At 42.4% G+C, this 16,874-nt stretch overlaps 1 protein-coding gene across 5 annotated transcripts in view; it reads left to right on the top strand.

Moving 5' to 3' along the window:
• The window catches only part of pde4ca (phosphodiesterase 4C, cAMP-specific a), a 52,039-nt gene that overhangs the window by 7,020 nt on the left and 28,145 nt on the right, over positions 1–16,874 (top strand). The window contains exon 1 of one of the 5 annotated variants that reach the window (XM_070974965.1): positions 5,264–6,361. The exons of 2 other annotated variants lie outside the window; for them this stretch is intronic. In XM_070974965.1, the coding sequence (XP_070831066.1) occupies positions 6,288–6,361 (74 nt within the window). In that variant the 5' untranslated portion in view covers positions 5,264–6,287. Of the gene's footprint in view, positions 1–5,263; positions 6,362–16,077; positions 16,716–16,874 lie in introns of those variants that run through there. 2 more of the 5 variants (XM_070974963.1, XM_070974964.1) reach the window with 2 other exon arrangements.

Raw genomic sequence — 16,874 nt, 5'->3', positions numbered from 1 at the left:
TGAAGTTGAGGACATGCCACAGGACCGAAGGATGACCAGGCTGCCTGTCATTCAGCTCATGTCCAGGTCCAAAGCAGGCTCCCCTGGAGGATCCCCAAAAATCTCACCCAAGGATTCCCCACGCGGGTCTCCTCGAAACTCCCCTCTGCTGTTCAGAAAGCTGCTGATGAACCGCAGCATCAACCTCCAAAGGCGCCGCTTCACTCTGGCCCACACGCCCAGGTAGAGTCCATCACTCTGTGGCCAAGATGGCAAAGACGACAGTGCTTTGTGCTCCACATGTAGCTTTACTTTAATGTGCAGACATGATTGTCTTTTTCCAAGTTGGCAGTACAAATCATGCATTGCTTCTGCACAGCTGAATGCTTAAGTTTCAGCAAACAGTTGTACTGAATGAACCACAGTATACTTATGTATATATACTTATTTAAATTGATGTACTGTTGACAGACAGATACTTCAGCCAATATTTAAAAACCAGCAATAGTTTACCTTCTTTTCTTTACTTGTAATGGCTGCTGAATGTTTCTGTGAATCTGTGTGTGTTGTTGAAGCAGGAGGTTCGTGTCTCGTGGCTGCCGGTTACTCTACTCAGCTGCAGATGTTGACTTATTTTTGTGCTGGCAGCAGCCTTTCACACTACAAAATGGTTGCCTTCAAGCTCATGTTATGAAATTAATCCTGACCACAAGACGCTCAAGTATTGCTGCATTTCAGTAAAACACACTGTTCTGTACTCAAATAAAATCAGCTGTTGTTTCAGGGAGATCCTACTAAAATAATTATTGTACATATTTTAAAAGTGCTGTTTCATCCTCCAGGACCAGCTGATAGTTATTGAGACTATTACACAGCAGATTCAGGATGGATGCTGGTGGAAATTTGCTTGATTTTTGCTTCCTTTAGAACTTCTACATTTCACATTTTAAAACATTTGATTCTCACTCCAAGTGGATTCTGCTGAAAGATCAGTAGTAAGAGCTGGGTGTCAAAAAGTGCTCAGCCTTCGGGATTAATTTCCTCCAGGTGAATGTGTTTTTCCAAAGCTTTTGTTTTCCTACTGAGCAGCATCATCTCAGTAAACACGCAGCTCTGCGACATCCCTGCTGTCACTGCATCAACAGTTTGTTGTTCCACTTCCTTGTCAAGCAACTACTTGTATCTATCAACGACAAAATAACCATTTTGAATAGTAACACGAAAAGCAAGCACGCCAATATCTTGTAACAGGATATTTCCTGCTGAACTTAAAAGCTGTTTGATTTATTCATAATTTTTCATCCGTTATAGTGGCCATAACTCTTGTTTGTAAAGAGTGCAGCTGTCTTACCGTCAGCCAGCTCTGCTCTGGTACCTGTTGATAGCTTGAATTTTATGAGCCGTTATTACATTAGGCCTGGCTCATGATTCCGATGCTAATTAAACATTTACTTGGTTAACAATGCCAAAGCACGAGTCGTATGATCAATTAAACCACACTTGATCATAACGTCTTGAGAGGGGAAGCATAAACGGGCGTAGATGGATGTACAAATAGACAGATTCTTATCCTGTTTCGGTGTATTTCCTCGTTGGTGTCTTTCTGTAGCTTTATTCAAAGGAAGAGCCTGTTGTGGAAAAGTACTGTAAAACCAGCTTTTACACAAACGCCTCCTGTCTCTTTGACAATGTTTACCCTTCACTCCTCAACATATACACACTCAGATGGAGACACCTCGCAATTGCCGACCTATTACAAGGTGTCTTCAACTGGTCGCAGGGTTGTTAGATGACATCGGCCTCAGTGGGATCAACTTAAAAGCCTGGGAGAAACTCTAGCCAGTGCTGTCTTATTTTTATTGGCAAATAATGCATATTAAAGAAGACAGTGCCTACTAGAAAACTCCACATAAGTTCATTCACCTTCATAAACATGCAGTGGTGGTGGGGGAGATCGACATTTCTTTTCCAAGGTTTGCTGTAACTCTCCAGTCCAACTAATTTCAGTGTGTCTGCTGAAAATCAAAATATTAGAGGGCAGGAGTCCAGTCAGGCTCAGTCTGGAAGGTCAGATGCTTAAAGTCTAATACAGATATTCAACATGTCAAAGCTTTTACATTGTACAGCTCCGAGGTCAGGTCATTGAGGCCATTGGATGTGTCCCTCTGCAGGGTATGTGCAGTGTCCCATAATGTCAGGGCTGATATAAATGGATGGAGATGAGTTATTGCAGGATGGCTGGCAAGGAGGAAGAATTAAACAAACTGGGGGTCTAGCGGAAAATAAATGTCGCAGGCAGCTCAAATATAGAACATACCCGCGAAGTTATTTTCACTTAGTGTCCAAGTTGATTAAGCCTCTTTTTCCACTCCAGAGACACCAAGTAAAATGGCTTCTTTTGCGAAAAATATTTTGTGAAAATTGTTTTTGTCAAGCCGGCTCTGGGATGGCGGCCAATTTTCTTTCCATTATGCCTTTCATTGATAAATGAAGAGCATTTTCTGGGTTGATAAGAACTGATACTTCTTCTTTTATTTTGATGGGCATCTTCATCTCTTTGTTTCTGTAGTTGAGCTGGAGTATTGTTTTCTAAGGTAAATCCAGCAAAGTTAACATTAGCAACTAAACCGTCACAATTGCAGTTTATAGAATATTGGCTACGTACCAGAACTGCATATACTGCACATACAGCAGTGTCATAAAAGCCAGAGTATGTGTTGTCCTGAAATCATAAAATACTTTGCAACACATATCACCATCAAAAAAGTGCCATATTGAGCCTGAAGGAATAACCTCAGGCATATGTAATATTTGAGGCAGTAGAACCAAAAAAAAAAAAGGCTTACGCTCAGGATGTCCATGTCTCTGGATGACGTTGCAGTTCCTGTTCTTTTCCACTAGAGGCTGCTATGTTGTGAAATATGGGCATGGTGCATTAAGAGGATGTGTTTCATGGGTAGATGGAGTAGAGGAAAGAGGCATTGTCCTTTGGTTGGTGTGTGGCTGGATAAAGATCCTAATGTTTCTGGAGATTCGAAATGCTCCTGAGGATATTTGAGACTGTTGAGAAATGTTTCTTCTGTTTATTTATAAGAAAAATCTGCAGAAATGTTTCTTCTGTTTATTTATAAGAACAATCATTGCATTAATGAACATTTCTGTAAATGTGCCAGTGTTAGCCCGCTGTCTGATTTTCATATGCAGTCCTTTGGCCAGCTGTTTTAAACCTGTGAGGTGATGCCGACATTTTACAGGAGACACAAACACAGTAACAGCACCAAAATACTCATTGTCAAGTCAGTGCAGAAGTCATGCAGAGTGACAGGAAGCAGCTACACACTAGTACCACAATACAGCAACAAAAACTGTTGTTCAGTACATGTAACCATGCAAACAAACAACTTGAAGGAGCAAAACACAGCCAAACAATACTGATCATAGCCATGTTTTAGCACATGCAGACATGCAGAGCAGCAATAAGCAATAGGATATAAATAAAATACTGCAATCAGAATGGAGATCTTGATTTACTGTAAATGTTAAAAAATGTTGTCACAAGTGAGTAAACTGATGAGCCATACAAAGCAGCAGGTTAGTCGGTAGCATGAAGACAAGTAGGACTGGTTCTTAGAGAGCTCTCTGGCTGTGAGGGTTACGTTGTGATCAGACAGACCTGTAACCATGTGGACAGGTTTTATTACTCTCTCAGGTTTGTTGCTGGATCCCAGATCAGTTTGAGTTTCAGATGATGACGTTACCCACGTAGGTTCCTTTACTAAGTGTGTGAGATCAGATTCATTCATGATTTCTTTCATTGTCTTTTCACCTAACTGGACTTCACAGCAGATATTCAAATCATCCATAATAACCACTTCCTTCCCCGAGCTGCATTCCCTCTCTCAGTATCTATTTTGCGTATCTCAGTCCTCCTAGCAACCTGTCCTCTCAACCCTTTCTAACTGGGCCAGAATTGAACGAGGCTGGCTGGTGAATAATAAAGAAAAAGGCAAACTCTGCACAGTTGCAAAATTACAAAAATGTCTCATCTTTTGACAGTTTTTACAAGACAGCAAAGATTTGACAACTTTAGTAACACAAATTTGTGTAATTTACGCCCAAATAGTCCCTAAATCTTACAAGGCATCACCGTTTGTCAAACACCAAAAGAAGAAAAAAACCTCACTCAAAATAAAGAGTGTTTGAGGGACAAATAGTTACAGCAGTGTTCTTCTTTGTGGTGAAACACTGTGAGGACGTCGACTAAACGGAAGTTTTAGTCATTTTTAGGCCATTTCAAATGTAAGTAACACATTTGGTGTCTGAATGATAGCGACATCCATGTTAAAATAGCTGTTATGGAAGGAAAGAAAGAAAACTTCCAGACAGCAGGTGATTCCAAACTTTCACGAGAGTTCATCCTGATGAAGGCCTTTCTCCATGCGTCTGGCTAATTTCAATGTCGTTAAATTGTTAAAGTCTTGCACTGAAGTAAGTGAGTCCTGAGCATTTTCAGACCCGGCTTCAGAACAGATCATTTAACTTGACAGATATCAGGGACAGTGAAACAACCTCAGATGCGTTCTAACTTCCTGTCTGCTCCTTCCTCACCTCATGAAAAACGAGATGTTTCCATCCTTTATTAATCATGTGTTCTCCGCAGTATTTTCACTGTCGCGTATTTGCTGACAGCAAATATTTGTCTAACCGTGAGGAGGATATTGTGCAAATCGGATGGATTATATCATGACATGAGAGGAGAACTCAATATTAAAAAGGAAAATTTAAAAAAAAGCACACACACACAGTATTGAAGTATTGATTGACCAGGGCAGCGTTGTCACTGCTGGCATCGAGGCAGGCTGCTTACACGAAATGAGGAACTCAACACTCTCTCATAGGAAAACTTTCATTATGAAAACTTTGCACTTACAGCGTAATCCTCTAACACAGCATTTTGTTTCTTCTTTTGTCTCATGTCAACTCATCTCACTCTGACCCCAGTGCTGTTCACACTGGTCCTCTTTCTCATGCAATGACTGTCACTCACTGTGCTCTCTCTCTCTCTCTCTCTCTCTCTCTCTCTCTCTCTCTCTCTCTCTCTCTCTCTCTCTCTCTATCTCTCTCTCTCCACCACCCAGCACCCCACCCCTTCCCTCTCCCTCCACATTATCTCTCTCTCTCTCACTCTCACGGGAGATAGTGTTGTTGTTTGTTGTTTTAAGCCTGAGTTTGGTCCCACCACTCTCAGGAGAGAAGAGAAGAGAGTGCAGAAGTCTGTTATAGCCCGCTGACAGGGACTACATGGGACGGTCCACTCCAGGGAGCATCTGATGGGATTATAACACTCTTTCCAGCTCACTTTTTTCCCCACTAAGAATAACTCTGCTCAGTCTGTTGGTGGTGTAGCATCGCTGTGTTCAAATGGACCTGACTTTTAAAGACAGAGAATACCTGCGGCTCATGGTGGAGGAATTTGGTTTTGTCAGCTTGCAGCTCATTTGGAAGAATTCAAGCTGCTGTTTCCTATTTAGGAGTACGAGGAAAGAGAAACAGCACACACACACGAGAGAACGAAGCGTTTATCTTGGCACGTCTGTGGTGAGGAGAAAGGAGAAGAAGTGAGGAAGTAGTCCCAGATGAGCACTGACAGCTGACACCATCCTCAATTTCACTTGATTTGATTCGGCCTTGTACTTTCACTGTCTGTGAGATGATATAGCAGCTCACTCTCTGATTGCTCTCTAACAGACAAGACTCTTTGCCTTTTTAGGCTGTTCACACACACATACACGCACAGGCTCACACACATACATACACACATACACACACTGAGCTGAACCTTTTTGATTTTTCTTTTTCCACAAAAAGAAATGGACATATCCTTCATGGCAGGACCCAAAGCTGACCCCCAAATTCAGTTTCCCGTTTGATGCACTTTGATCCGTTGATTCGGACTCATTTCTGGCTAATAAGTTTTATCTAATAAGTACAGAGGAGTGCTCAGCGGGCCTGACTCTTGCTGTTCACTTTCAGTCTTGCTCATTCCAGGTGCAGCTGATGACACTCTTGCTGTTTTGCATCTTGGTGTTGTTTTACATTTGGCGTTCTTGGACCTGTTTTTCCTGCACCGTCCTGCACGTAACTTGCGACCACAGACAACGTTTCGCACAGCTTTCCCCTCTGGTTCATGAAAGCATGGGGGTTTTGGTTGCCCAACAGAAGTTCACTATTTCAGTCCCTCGCCTTCCAAATCTGCTATTTTGATGCCTTTCTGAACTGAACCCAGCTCCTTTGCAACCTGTCACAAAATGATGAGCAAAGACTCTCGCTTTTCGAGGAAGATGCATGGCAACTTCTCCACCCGCAGGCACTCGTGCATTGGGTACGTATCCGGTTGTGTGTTTTTGTGACTGTGATTACAGTGAAGGCAACATAATGCATGTATTTGCAGATGTTCAGGAAGTTTGGGGAAGCGGATTTCACTTGTTTCTGTGTCTGGCAAGAACTGCCTGTTTTTGTCTTTTACAGTACATGAGTTATGATCAGCTGATGGGGAATTCTCTGTCACTGTGTTTACAGTAGCAGCACACTTTGTTGGTGTTTTTCTGGTAGTTGTTTAGGCATGGTGTTTCAGCCCCAGAGCGTGCCACGTCGACTACATAAAATATAAAAAGATAAAAACATTTAAACGTGAAAGTTAATCTTTCTGCAACTCCAATGAAAGCACTTGTTTGCGTTGCTTTATTGATAAACACTTTTCTAGTGGCGAGTCTGCACTAGTATCCTGTTTAAATCTCTGGATTAACTGAAACACTGTTTAACACCAAAAAACAGACGTCTGCTAAATGGTTGGATGTGTGCTGCGGTGAAGCTGGTGTTGCTGTTGGTGTGCTGGCTGCTGTCGTTGGCGTAGCAGGCCTCAGGCTGGCACGGTAGATCAATGGCTCTGTCCACTGATGGCCCTCCTTGGGGGTCCATGGACCCGAGCCAAGCTGAGGCATCCATGTCAGGCACAGTCCAACCGTCATGTGGTCAGGGACCTTTGGGTTTCATAAGAGGACTGAAGAAATATCGGCGCACTGTGGAAAATAGCCCATGAGAGCAGCAGATGGAGATTTCATCTGTTTTTTCTATCTTGTCCTCTAGGAAACAAAACAGAGAGGAATAAAATAAAGTGTCAAATGGAATCTAAATCATGGTAACATGCCCCCCGGTCAACACACTGATGAGGCTGATTGGCTTCATTGTTGTTGTAAGTTGACCCAACTGTGTAATCACCAGGCTGGATTCAGGAAAAACATAAGATCTTCTATAGCTGTCATGAGATCCCTGCAGGACACGCCATTATGTAAGTTTACACAGACAAATAGCTGAGACTCAGAACATGAAAGGCAAGCACACACACACAGGCACACACAGCATATGAATATACTGTGTACACACACACAGGAAGGCCAGCAGGAGTCCATACGCACTGTGAATGGTGGCTGACAATCAGAGATGCATCATTAAAATGAGCTTTAAATGCTGCACAGATTCATAAAGAATCCCCCTCTTCAGAGCTGTTGTGGGGTTTTTTTCTGTGCGGTGTGGCAAACTTTTGTGAACTCTGGGCATAAAGCATGCGCCTCACGAGTGTCATCCGAACTCCTCCAGCCGTGAGCCTGTTTGGATCATATGAGAAGATCAAAGCAGGAGATTTTAGACCACAGCCAGAGACACAAAAGAACAGGCGAGAACAGAACATGCCGCTATTCTCATTACCTGATTTGTTCATTGAGTTTCCTGTTTGGGGAAAAAAAAAAAACAGTACTGAAGTGGGGTCACTGTTGGAAGCATCAGATAAAAAGCAAAGTTCAACAACTGTTTATTCATTTTTAGCCACCGAAGACAATGATGTTCTTATTGTATGGTGATGGAGAAGATACCATTGATGTGGGTGTGCTTAAATTAGACAAGGAACAAGTTAAATCCCTTTATAAATAAATAATTTCTCATCTTATGTAACACACACACACACACACACACACATACCCTGAGACAAAGCAGTCTCTTGTAATCCGTGTGTGCCCATCACAATAGAGACAGCTCTTCTCCTCACTTGTACTAACAGTACCAGGGCACTATTCATCCTCTGACTACCACACACACACTACAAGTAACCTCCTCAACAATGCATTTTATAGCTTCCCTGGCAGTGTGGTGCATTTAAACAAGTGTCACTGCATTAAGGCTGGACAAGGCTGGAGCGCTCTCAGTCAGTATCATGAGAAGATAGCTGGTGCTGCGTCTGTGCAGCTTGTGACAGTTTGAGAAGATGCAGACGCAACGGCTGAGCGAGTGGGAAAAAGAGATAATTTAGACAAAGCGGGTAAAAGCACAGACGAGAGGGTGGTGAAGAAGTGATAGAGAGGACGTGGGTCGAGATAGTGCTGCTTTCAGTGGAGATAACGAAGGAAGGAGAGGGTTAGACCAGGAGATGCTGGGGGGTTACAGGGTGAAAAGTGAATAAAAAGATATTTCTGAGGTGGTCGAAAAAGAGAGAAGGGAGACACAAAGTGGTTGTGAGTCAAAGAACAATTAGGAAAACAAAAAAAATGTCAAGTGAGGCCATCCAACCAAAGGGCAACAGTGTCAATGTCAGAGGTCCCAATATAGCTGCCACGGCCCCCCCAAACACACACCCAGATTAGTCAATAGGGCCTGTGTGGCTGTGGCGGGCTGGCTGCTGTGTGCGTCACTGCTGTACTCCATATTTTCAGCATGACTGATTTCCCCAATCGCCTCCAGAGCCACATTGATTTCTGAGGCCGGCAGCAGCAGCAGCAGCAGCAGCAGCAGCAGCAGCAGCAGCAGCAGCAGCAGCAGCTGGGGACAGCACTAAAATGCTGGAATTCAAACCCAGCAACTTTACTGTACTCACACTGTGAGAGGACACAGGTGTCTATCCGAACGTTCAGAGAGATCGCAGCAACAACAAAAAGACTGATCAAAGGACATGTCATTCTGTCCTGAACGGAACAGATGTGCTGCTATTTAAGCCATTAGAAGAATTAGAAATGCAGCTTTAAACAGTAAATAATGAGAAATGGTTTCAATAAAATGCTCAATATGTGGCCAATCTGTAATTCAGTTCAGCCTTACAAAACTGATAAATCAAAAATTGTTGCTTTGTCTTTGTCTCACTCTGTTATTGATGAATAAATGCATTTCAGAAGAAAATCCTGTCTTTTATTCCAGACGATGGTGCTGGGTGATGGCAGCATCAGGTTGACTGTTGACTGTTCGTTGTAACCACTAGAGGGAGAAACCGACTTAGTTATGCTCAGACCGTGAAAGCACAGTGACCTCCTGCAGAGCAAGCAGTTGTTGAATAGAGGGGAAAAAAACTGCGGTGGTTTGGTAGATTATAATTCTATTTTTAGGCTGCTGGAAAGAGTCCTTGTGTCATTAATTAGACTTCCGCAGTGCTGTGGAGAGTTGTAATGTAATATGAAGGAATGTGTTTGAAGCAATTTAATCAAGTACTTTTTTCAGTAAATATTCTGCTGCTGCTACTTCTGAGTACTCATACATGACACCTATTGCACACTTTGTTCCCCCTGAGGTTTATCCCTGGTTTTACTTTGGGTATGCATGATGTTGTATGTTGTTGATACTGTTAAGCTCTCTCAGTCAAATTTGTGATTCTGGGCTACATAAATAAAATTGACTTGACACCCAACACTGCTGCTTTACTGGGTCGTAACATTTAACCTGAGTAGTTTGTACGTTGGCCACTTGAGCCACAGTATACTGCAGAAGAATACCATTACTAACTATCAATACGCTGCAAAGTATTCTTAATTACAGACGTAGCACATTTGATTTTATGAAAAGTAGAAGATTCATATTAATATTTAATACTGAGATGTTTAAGTATATCGTAAATAGTGTCTTATCCGATAAAGTTTCAGTTTTTAGATGTATATCGTAACAGCTGATGTCTCACATACATTACTTTTTTTTAGATCTGCAGGACTCTGATGCACCGTATGCCTACTATTACATAAAAGAATGTGTGTGTCCACACATTTGCTGTCGCCTACACAGTGGTCAGAGAGTATAAATGCGGTTGTGATGTTGTGGCTGCTGTGCCCGCGCTTCATGGCCCTTTCTTCTTTTCCAACAAACACTTCCTTCCTAAAAGAGCAGCCACCTGACATCTGAGAGTTCACGCAGATTTAATGTGTGCCTTTCAGTGTCCGTCCATGGCCCTGTACATGTGCGTGCATTAGTGAGCTCCCTTGTGTGTGCGCCCTGGCCTTTTTGGGCTGTGTGTGTGAGTGTGACTGCAAGCGCTTGTGTTTTGCATGTGTGCGCACAAGTCTGTCATCCACCCAATCCCCAAATCAGACGAGCCCCAAGTCCCACCGTCATGCTAGCAGATGGCAGCCTAATGAATCATGAGGCGATCTGATAGCCTTTACTACAGTACATGCTGTAACATGACGTTTGACATCACCGAGGTTCAGTTAAATATAGGCCACAAGCAGCAGCCACATGCTCACACCTGGTGCTGCTGCTTTGTTACGTACACAGTATTATTGATGACATTTCTACCATGAAGAAACGTGTTTCACATTGTTTGCTTCAGTGGTCAACACCTTTAATTTGAGATAAACGGAGCAACTGCTGTGTGCATTTCGGGTGTTTTTAAGGAGATGTGAAACGCTGCAAGCCTGTGCTGCCTGTGCTTGACTATTGCTGGATACAAAAAGTTACTACATCAAGTGAGAAAGGAGTCAATTTTTCCTGTTCAATGGATGCAGTCAGCTTTGGGAGCAATTCTTCCTGGACATGGGCAGCCCTGCTCATGTGAATATGCCTGTGTGAGTGTGCTGGTGTGTTTGTTTACCCTATTCATCTGCAGCTGCTTTTTTAACCTCTTGATCACTGCTGAACCCAACACAGGGTCCCTCTAGTGTACGGCTGAGCATGGTTCAAACCAGCAGTAAGTTATTTAAAATTTTGGTAGAGAGTTTCCTAAGATAGCAAACATGCTTAATTTAGGAAAATGTGTGTGTAACTGTGCAGAATGTTTTTCATTTGATTTGGTGAAGCAACATGACATTTTCACATTGATTTACTCAGGCTTTGTGATGCTTTTTCAGACTCTAACGAGTCAAAATGTGTTCATATTTATTATGCAGCCCCACAAAAGTTTCAACTGCATATTTGGGTTAATGCAGTGTGTGTTTTATACCATAGGCCAGTTTAATGTGCTTCTATAATATAAGACTGGCAGGTGTAAAATTTGCCACGCTCTTCTCAGCATGGCAGCTGTTTTTAATTTGTTATAAGACATCATCCGTGTTGAGAGATGAGTGGGTGTTTCTAAAGTGTTCAGCACTTTTTGGTGTGTTAGAGGAAACCGTGAGAAAATCAAGCCTCCAACTCATACTCCAGTTGTTCAAAACTATTACATTGATCAGTGACTTTTTTATGAGCTGATTGCATTATTTAATTGCTATTTTTTTCTCATATAGCCTCCTAAACACTACCTGATAATATTTCTTAAATACTGGTATTGGTTCCCTTATTATTTCAGTGTCGGCAGCAGCCAGCAGTTTCTTCTGCACCCTTAACACCCCAGAATGCTTAATTGCATTTGACTTGCACACTGCTGACCTGCTTGATTTTCAGATGAAAGCTACACAAAGTGGCTGACATTACTGTCAGAGTTCATGCTGTCGATTCTGAGTGAATGTCAAAAACATTTTATTAATATAAAATAAAACTCAAAGCAACCAGTTTCTGTGCTTGAGAATGTCAGTCCCTCCTCATTATTCCCTCACAATATTTTATTTTACTGTACATTTTCTTTCATTCAAACATAATTAGATCTCAGTGGACATGATGGTGGAAATTAATCAGTGTCAGCTAGCTTTACAAACAAACCACAAACAGACAATATGTCCACTGACAGGCAGCGACTCTGACACAGTGCTCCTCGCTGACTTCAAAACAGCTCGTTATCCAAGAATGCTCACCATGCCTCCATGTAGCCAACGCATGATGTCATGAGGCCCCTTTGCAAATAATGGACTATTAAACCCACAACTGAGGGGTCAGCCTGAATTTATGAGGCCTCACTATTTTATGAGTTTTAGAGATTACCTCGCCACACCGCCTTGGCGTTCAGTGCTTTAGAGCACGACTGTCTAAAGACGAGATGTGAAGATACTGAGCAGAGCTAAACATTTCATGTCTGCCTTTCTTCAAACATCCACTCTCCTCCACCACGGTGACGCAGATACATTGGACATTGTGAAGTCTTCTGGTATACTGCCAACCAGTGTGTGTGTGTGTGTGTGTGTGTGTGTGTGTGTGTGTGTGTGTGTGTGTGTGTGTGTGTGTGTGCATGTCCACTCTAAACAGCACAACTTTTGAACCATGTCGTTTAATCACTTTATTCTTCTAACTGCACATGAAAACAATTTTCCTGTCATGAAAATGCGTCAAACGAACATGCTCGTAACATCCTGTCATCCGGTTTGCATCAGGACACTGAGGATAAATCCTTCAGTTTTACAAGTCAAAAGCCAGATCACATGTTAATGTTTGTACAGTATATAGCCACAAAAGATAGATGTGACTACAGAGCCAGGAAACTAAGCAAATTGAGAGACTTGTGGAGTTCTATATCAGACCATGAGGGACCTGGTCAAGATTCTGTTCATGTCATTGGATTTATAAACTGTTCCTGTTGAATTCAGGCTCCATAAAAGCCATAAGATACAGCAGTATTGTAGGTCTGTTCAGTTTGTGGTTTTGATTGACCCTTTTTGTGTGTGCACCTCTTCAGATTTCCTTAAATGGCAACTTTTCGACCACCGACACACAACCTTTGTATTATATTAAAGAATTGCATTAAATATTTTTAGGGAGCAAATAACCACAATGCTGTCTGTGCTGTATGTCGCAACCAACTTAAATATAAAGTTGAAAAATAAAACCACAGCTTATGAAAAAAGCATAAGCCAGCTCTTTCCCATATGTAGGTAATGGAGCAGTGGTGCTGTGATGCATTTTAAACTCTCTGGCCTCTAGAAAAGCAACCTGGTTCACGTTACAGATACGTATTGAGCCTCTGTTACAGTCATATTTTCTTGCTTTTTCTTTTCCATTCTCACCTATTGTTGTGTCTCTGCCTAACATTTGTGAATTCCATAGCGATGAGGTGATGCTATTGATTGATTTGCCAATTTAATTGAACCATGTCTTAGTGCAGAGTGTAGCATGAAGTGCACATCCATTTATGGAGATGTTTTTTGTGTGTAGGAGCTAGCTGGATAGCAAATGACCGCTCGTCAAGCCCTGCTTCGCCTGCCAAACTCTCCGGTCACACAAGGCACATAATGCATTCATAGTAATTTTTGCTGAAATGACAACACACTGGCAGATTTTATCAGCTTTAGCTCGCGAGCTAATTAAGCTAGTTGAACACCACCTCTCCAGCTTTCTCCAGCTGACCTGTTTTAAATTGACAGCCTTGTTTGTGTGCTTCAATATGAATTGACGGTTACATTCACTAGTTGATGATCCACATATATACACTATAAAGAACATAAATTAGTTCTTGTATTGCAGTGTAGAGCTACTTCATTGTAGTTTTTTTTTAAGTAAGGTAAGATAAAATGTAAGATCAGACTTTTATTTAATTCTATCATACTTTTCTGTGTAATGTTCATGGCTGGGTGTTAACTTCCCAAAATACGATAAGAAGCAGGATAGCCGCTAACATTAGCCTAAAGTCTAACATAATCCAAGATTATCTTCCACAGCTACTGCAGGATGCTACACAATTTATAGTATTATATATTTACAGTTTATGTCAGTCACTATGGGGTTTTTTTATGCAACGTGTAACCCCACAAACTAACGTTAAAGTCAACAATGTGTTCCTTGGCTTTGGAAGTACAGTAATGCTAGGTTACTACTGTAGAAAGTGAGCTACTTAGCCTGGCATGCTAACAGTTGACGCTTACGTTAGAGCAGATAAACACAGGATTTAATGCAGTTCTAACACTGTTTGTCTTGTATTTTGTTTTTGGAAATATTTAAAAAAAAAGACACCACCCATCAAACTCTTTAAATGCAGAACATACCCCTTATTATAGACCCATGCACACTGAGGGGAAGGAGTTTAGCAAACGGGCAAAAGGTCAAAATTCAGTTCGCAATGAAATATCACAATTTGACAAGGGCAGTCAAAATAATCAAATATTCCTTCTAAAAGAAACACGAAGGTTTGAACCATTGAAATATCTGTTATTGCACATTCTGTCCGCAAAAGGAAAAAACAAGAGACATATTACTTTTTTATTACCTCAACATGAACATGTCTCCTAAAAGATCAACATACCTACACATTACGAAATACACAAAAGTCCAGTTCACGTGTCCCAGAAGATTTCAAACAGGACAAATAGGCTGAATTCTGCTCACATATTATCTGATTTATAGACCATGTTTCCCATGTTTTTGTGTCCAAGAGACTAAAGGAGACAACCATTTTTAAAGTTTTGTCATTGAATCAGAGCGTTGCAGTGTTTGTGCGTTGTCCATGTACGTCCACTAAAAGTGTTTGTTTTTGCCACTGACAGGCTCAGATTGTTATTCTAAGTGTCTGAAAACATTATAGAAAAGATCCCCACAGAGATATGTTTTTGTTAAAGAGTAAAATCAGTTTTGTTTAACCAGAAACGGCTGTTAGATGGCATTCATTCAATTCATTCAATTCTATTCCATCCATCATCACCACTCTTATTTCAATGAATCAAGAGCGAGAGAGAGGCTGGACATTAGAGAGGCAGTGAAAACAGTGTGCAGTGCCAGAATTATGACACTATGGCAGGAGAGCTTTAAACGTGTCAGACTTCAACAGATTTTCCCGGTAAAAATCGAATGTGTGGATTTTTTTTAGAATTACAAATTTGAAATTTGAATTTAGAATATTCACAGTTCAACAGCTCAGAAAACCTGATCACACTCCCCTCAGCAATTAAAATCTTCTCATGCACGCAGCTCATCCTGATGACATTTTGCAAATTCTTCGTCTCTGGTCTAAAAATCCAAAGCTAGGCTTAATCAGTCTCAGGGCATATAGTCTGTAAATTCGTGGCCCCGGTCTCGTTTTACTGAACTCTTGTCAAATATTTCCTGTTTAAGTTTTCATATGACGCCTACAAAAGGTCAACCAGCTAAGGTTTCATATTTACTTTCCACATTTCTGGTCTTCAAAAATACACTGCCCCTGGCCACGGGTGACCTTGCATGCTTGTGCCTAAGCCTGTGTGTGAGCACATACTGCATACGGGTAAGTGTGTGTTTGTTTGTCCATGTTCTTCGTTCTCAGCAAGCTGTGTCCCAAGAGCTACTTACTGTAATACCCTATCATACTCATCCTATCATCAATCTCTTTACCTAACATAGACAAGACATACCTGCCACACACGCACACACACACACACATTAATACACGCTCCATCTGGAAAGGATAATGGTGCTATGGCCAAAGGGGGAGTGCTGTCCTGCCGTTGTATTAGGATTCAGTGTGTGTGTGAGTGTGTGAGAGAGCAGGAAGGGGTTAAAATGGCTAAAACATTTGGGGAAGGCAAGAACCATGCTGGCTCTGATCCCGCCCCTTTTCTCAGCTCTGACCTCACTCTGAAACTTGTTCCCCCTTGTGTGTGACACACACACAGACACTTGCACAGTCACATGCCTACACACACACACACACACACACATGCGCACAACTCACACACTCAGCTGCTCACTATCTCATGCACACACCTCGTGCAGATCTGTGCACATTCTGTGGGGCACTTGGACAAAAAAAACACACACACGTCTGCAGCACAGGGCTACTGTGACAGACTGGAGCAGGAGAGCAAGTTTGCAAAGGGAAAGGAAAGGTCTCTGCTTGCTGTGATTGAAGGTGTTGCAGCCAGGGGAGAGAAGAGGAAGCAGAGGAAGAGAGAGAGAGAGAGAGAGAGAGAGAGAGAGAGAGAGAGAGAGAGAGAGAGAGAGAGAGAGAGCAGGCAGGCAGGCAGGCAGAAAGGTAGAGGGGGAAGAGGGCAGCGGTGTTGCGCTACATTTAGACCCAGGGCAATGACAAGATGTACATGGGGGACCGATTAATGGAGCTCTGCTGAGAGTGATGAAAAGCTTTTTCTACAGCCTGCACGGCAGACAGGCAGGCTGCAGGGAGTGTGCACGAGGAATTCAGGTGCTCAGCAAGGAACGCACTCCAAATTTATTCAGATCATCCAAGGAAAAGCAGGTTTTCACCAGCGTACAGTAGCATGGATTGCATCATTGCTCTGCGCTGGAGCCAGCGGTCCTAGAGCTGGTGTTCACTGCTGCCAGAGGTAATGAGAACTCTTGGGAAGCCGTGGAGAGCCGGACAGCCCGACAGAGCCAGACAGACGAGGAAGCGGGCCGGGGTTTACAGGGATGAGAGCAGCCACAAGCTGAGGAGAACCAAGAGAGGGAGAGCAGCGGAGCGTCCGAGAAGAGGAGGGTGAGGACGAGTTAAAAAAGAGAGTAGACTAAAGAAAGATGAGTGTGCCGACGAACTGTGGGTTCTGTTACTCCGTGGAGCGGAGTATCACTGTGAGGAGTGGGAACATATGGGGATCGCCATGTGCTGTCAACACGCCTATTGACATCATACAGAAATGCAGGCGGTAATTAAGAGCTATCTCATTTACTCTCACTCGCTCAGTCCTTTTGTCTTTCTCTGCTTGTCAGTGTCTCCTTTCATCACTAACACACACGTACACACACACACACAGCATGTGCAACATCACACAGAAATATTATGCCGTACATGAAGTGAGTAGCAT

The sequence above is a fragment of the Chaetodon trifascialis genome, chromosome 11, assembly GCF_039877785.1.
Source record: "Chaetodon trifascialis isolate fChaTrf1 chromosome 11, fChaTrf1.hap1, whole genome shotgun sequence".
NCBI lineage: Eukaryota > Metazoa > Chordata > Actinopteri > Chaetodontiformes > Chaetodontidae > Chaetodon > Chaetodon trifascialis.
This window is presented reverse-complemented; position numbering and strand designations above follow the sequence as displayed.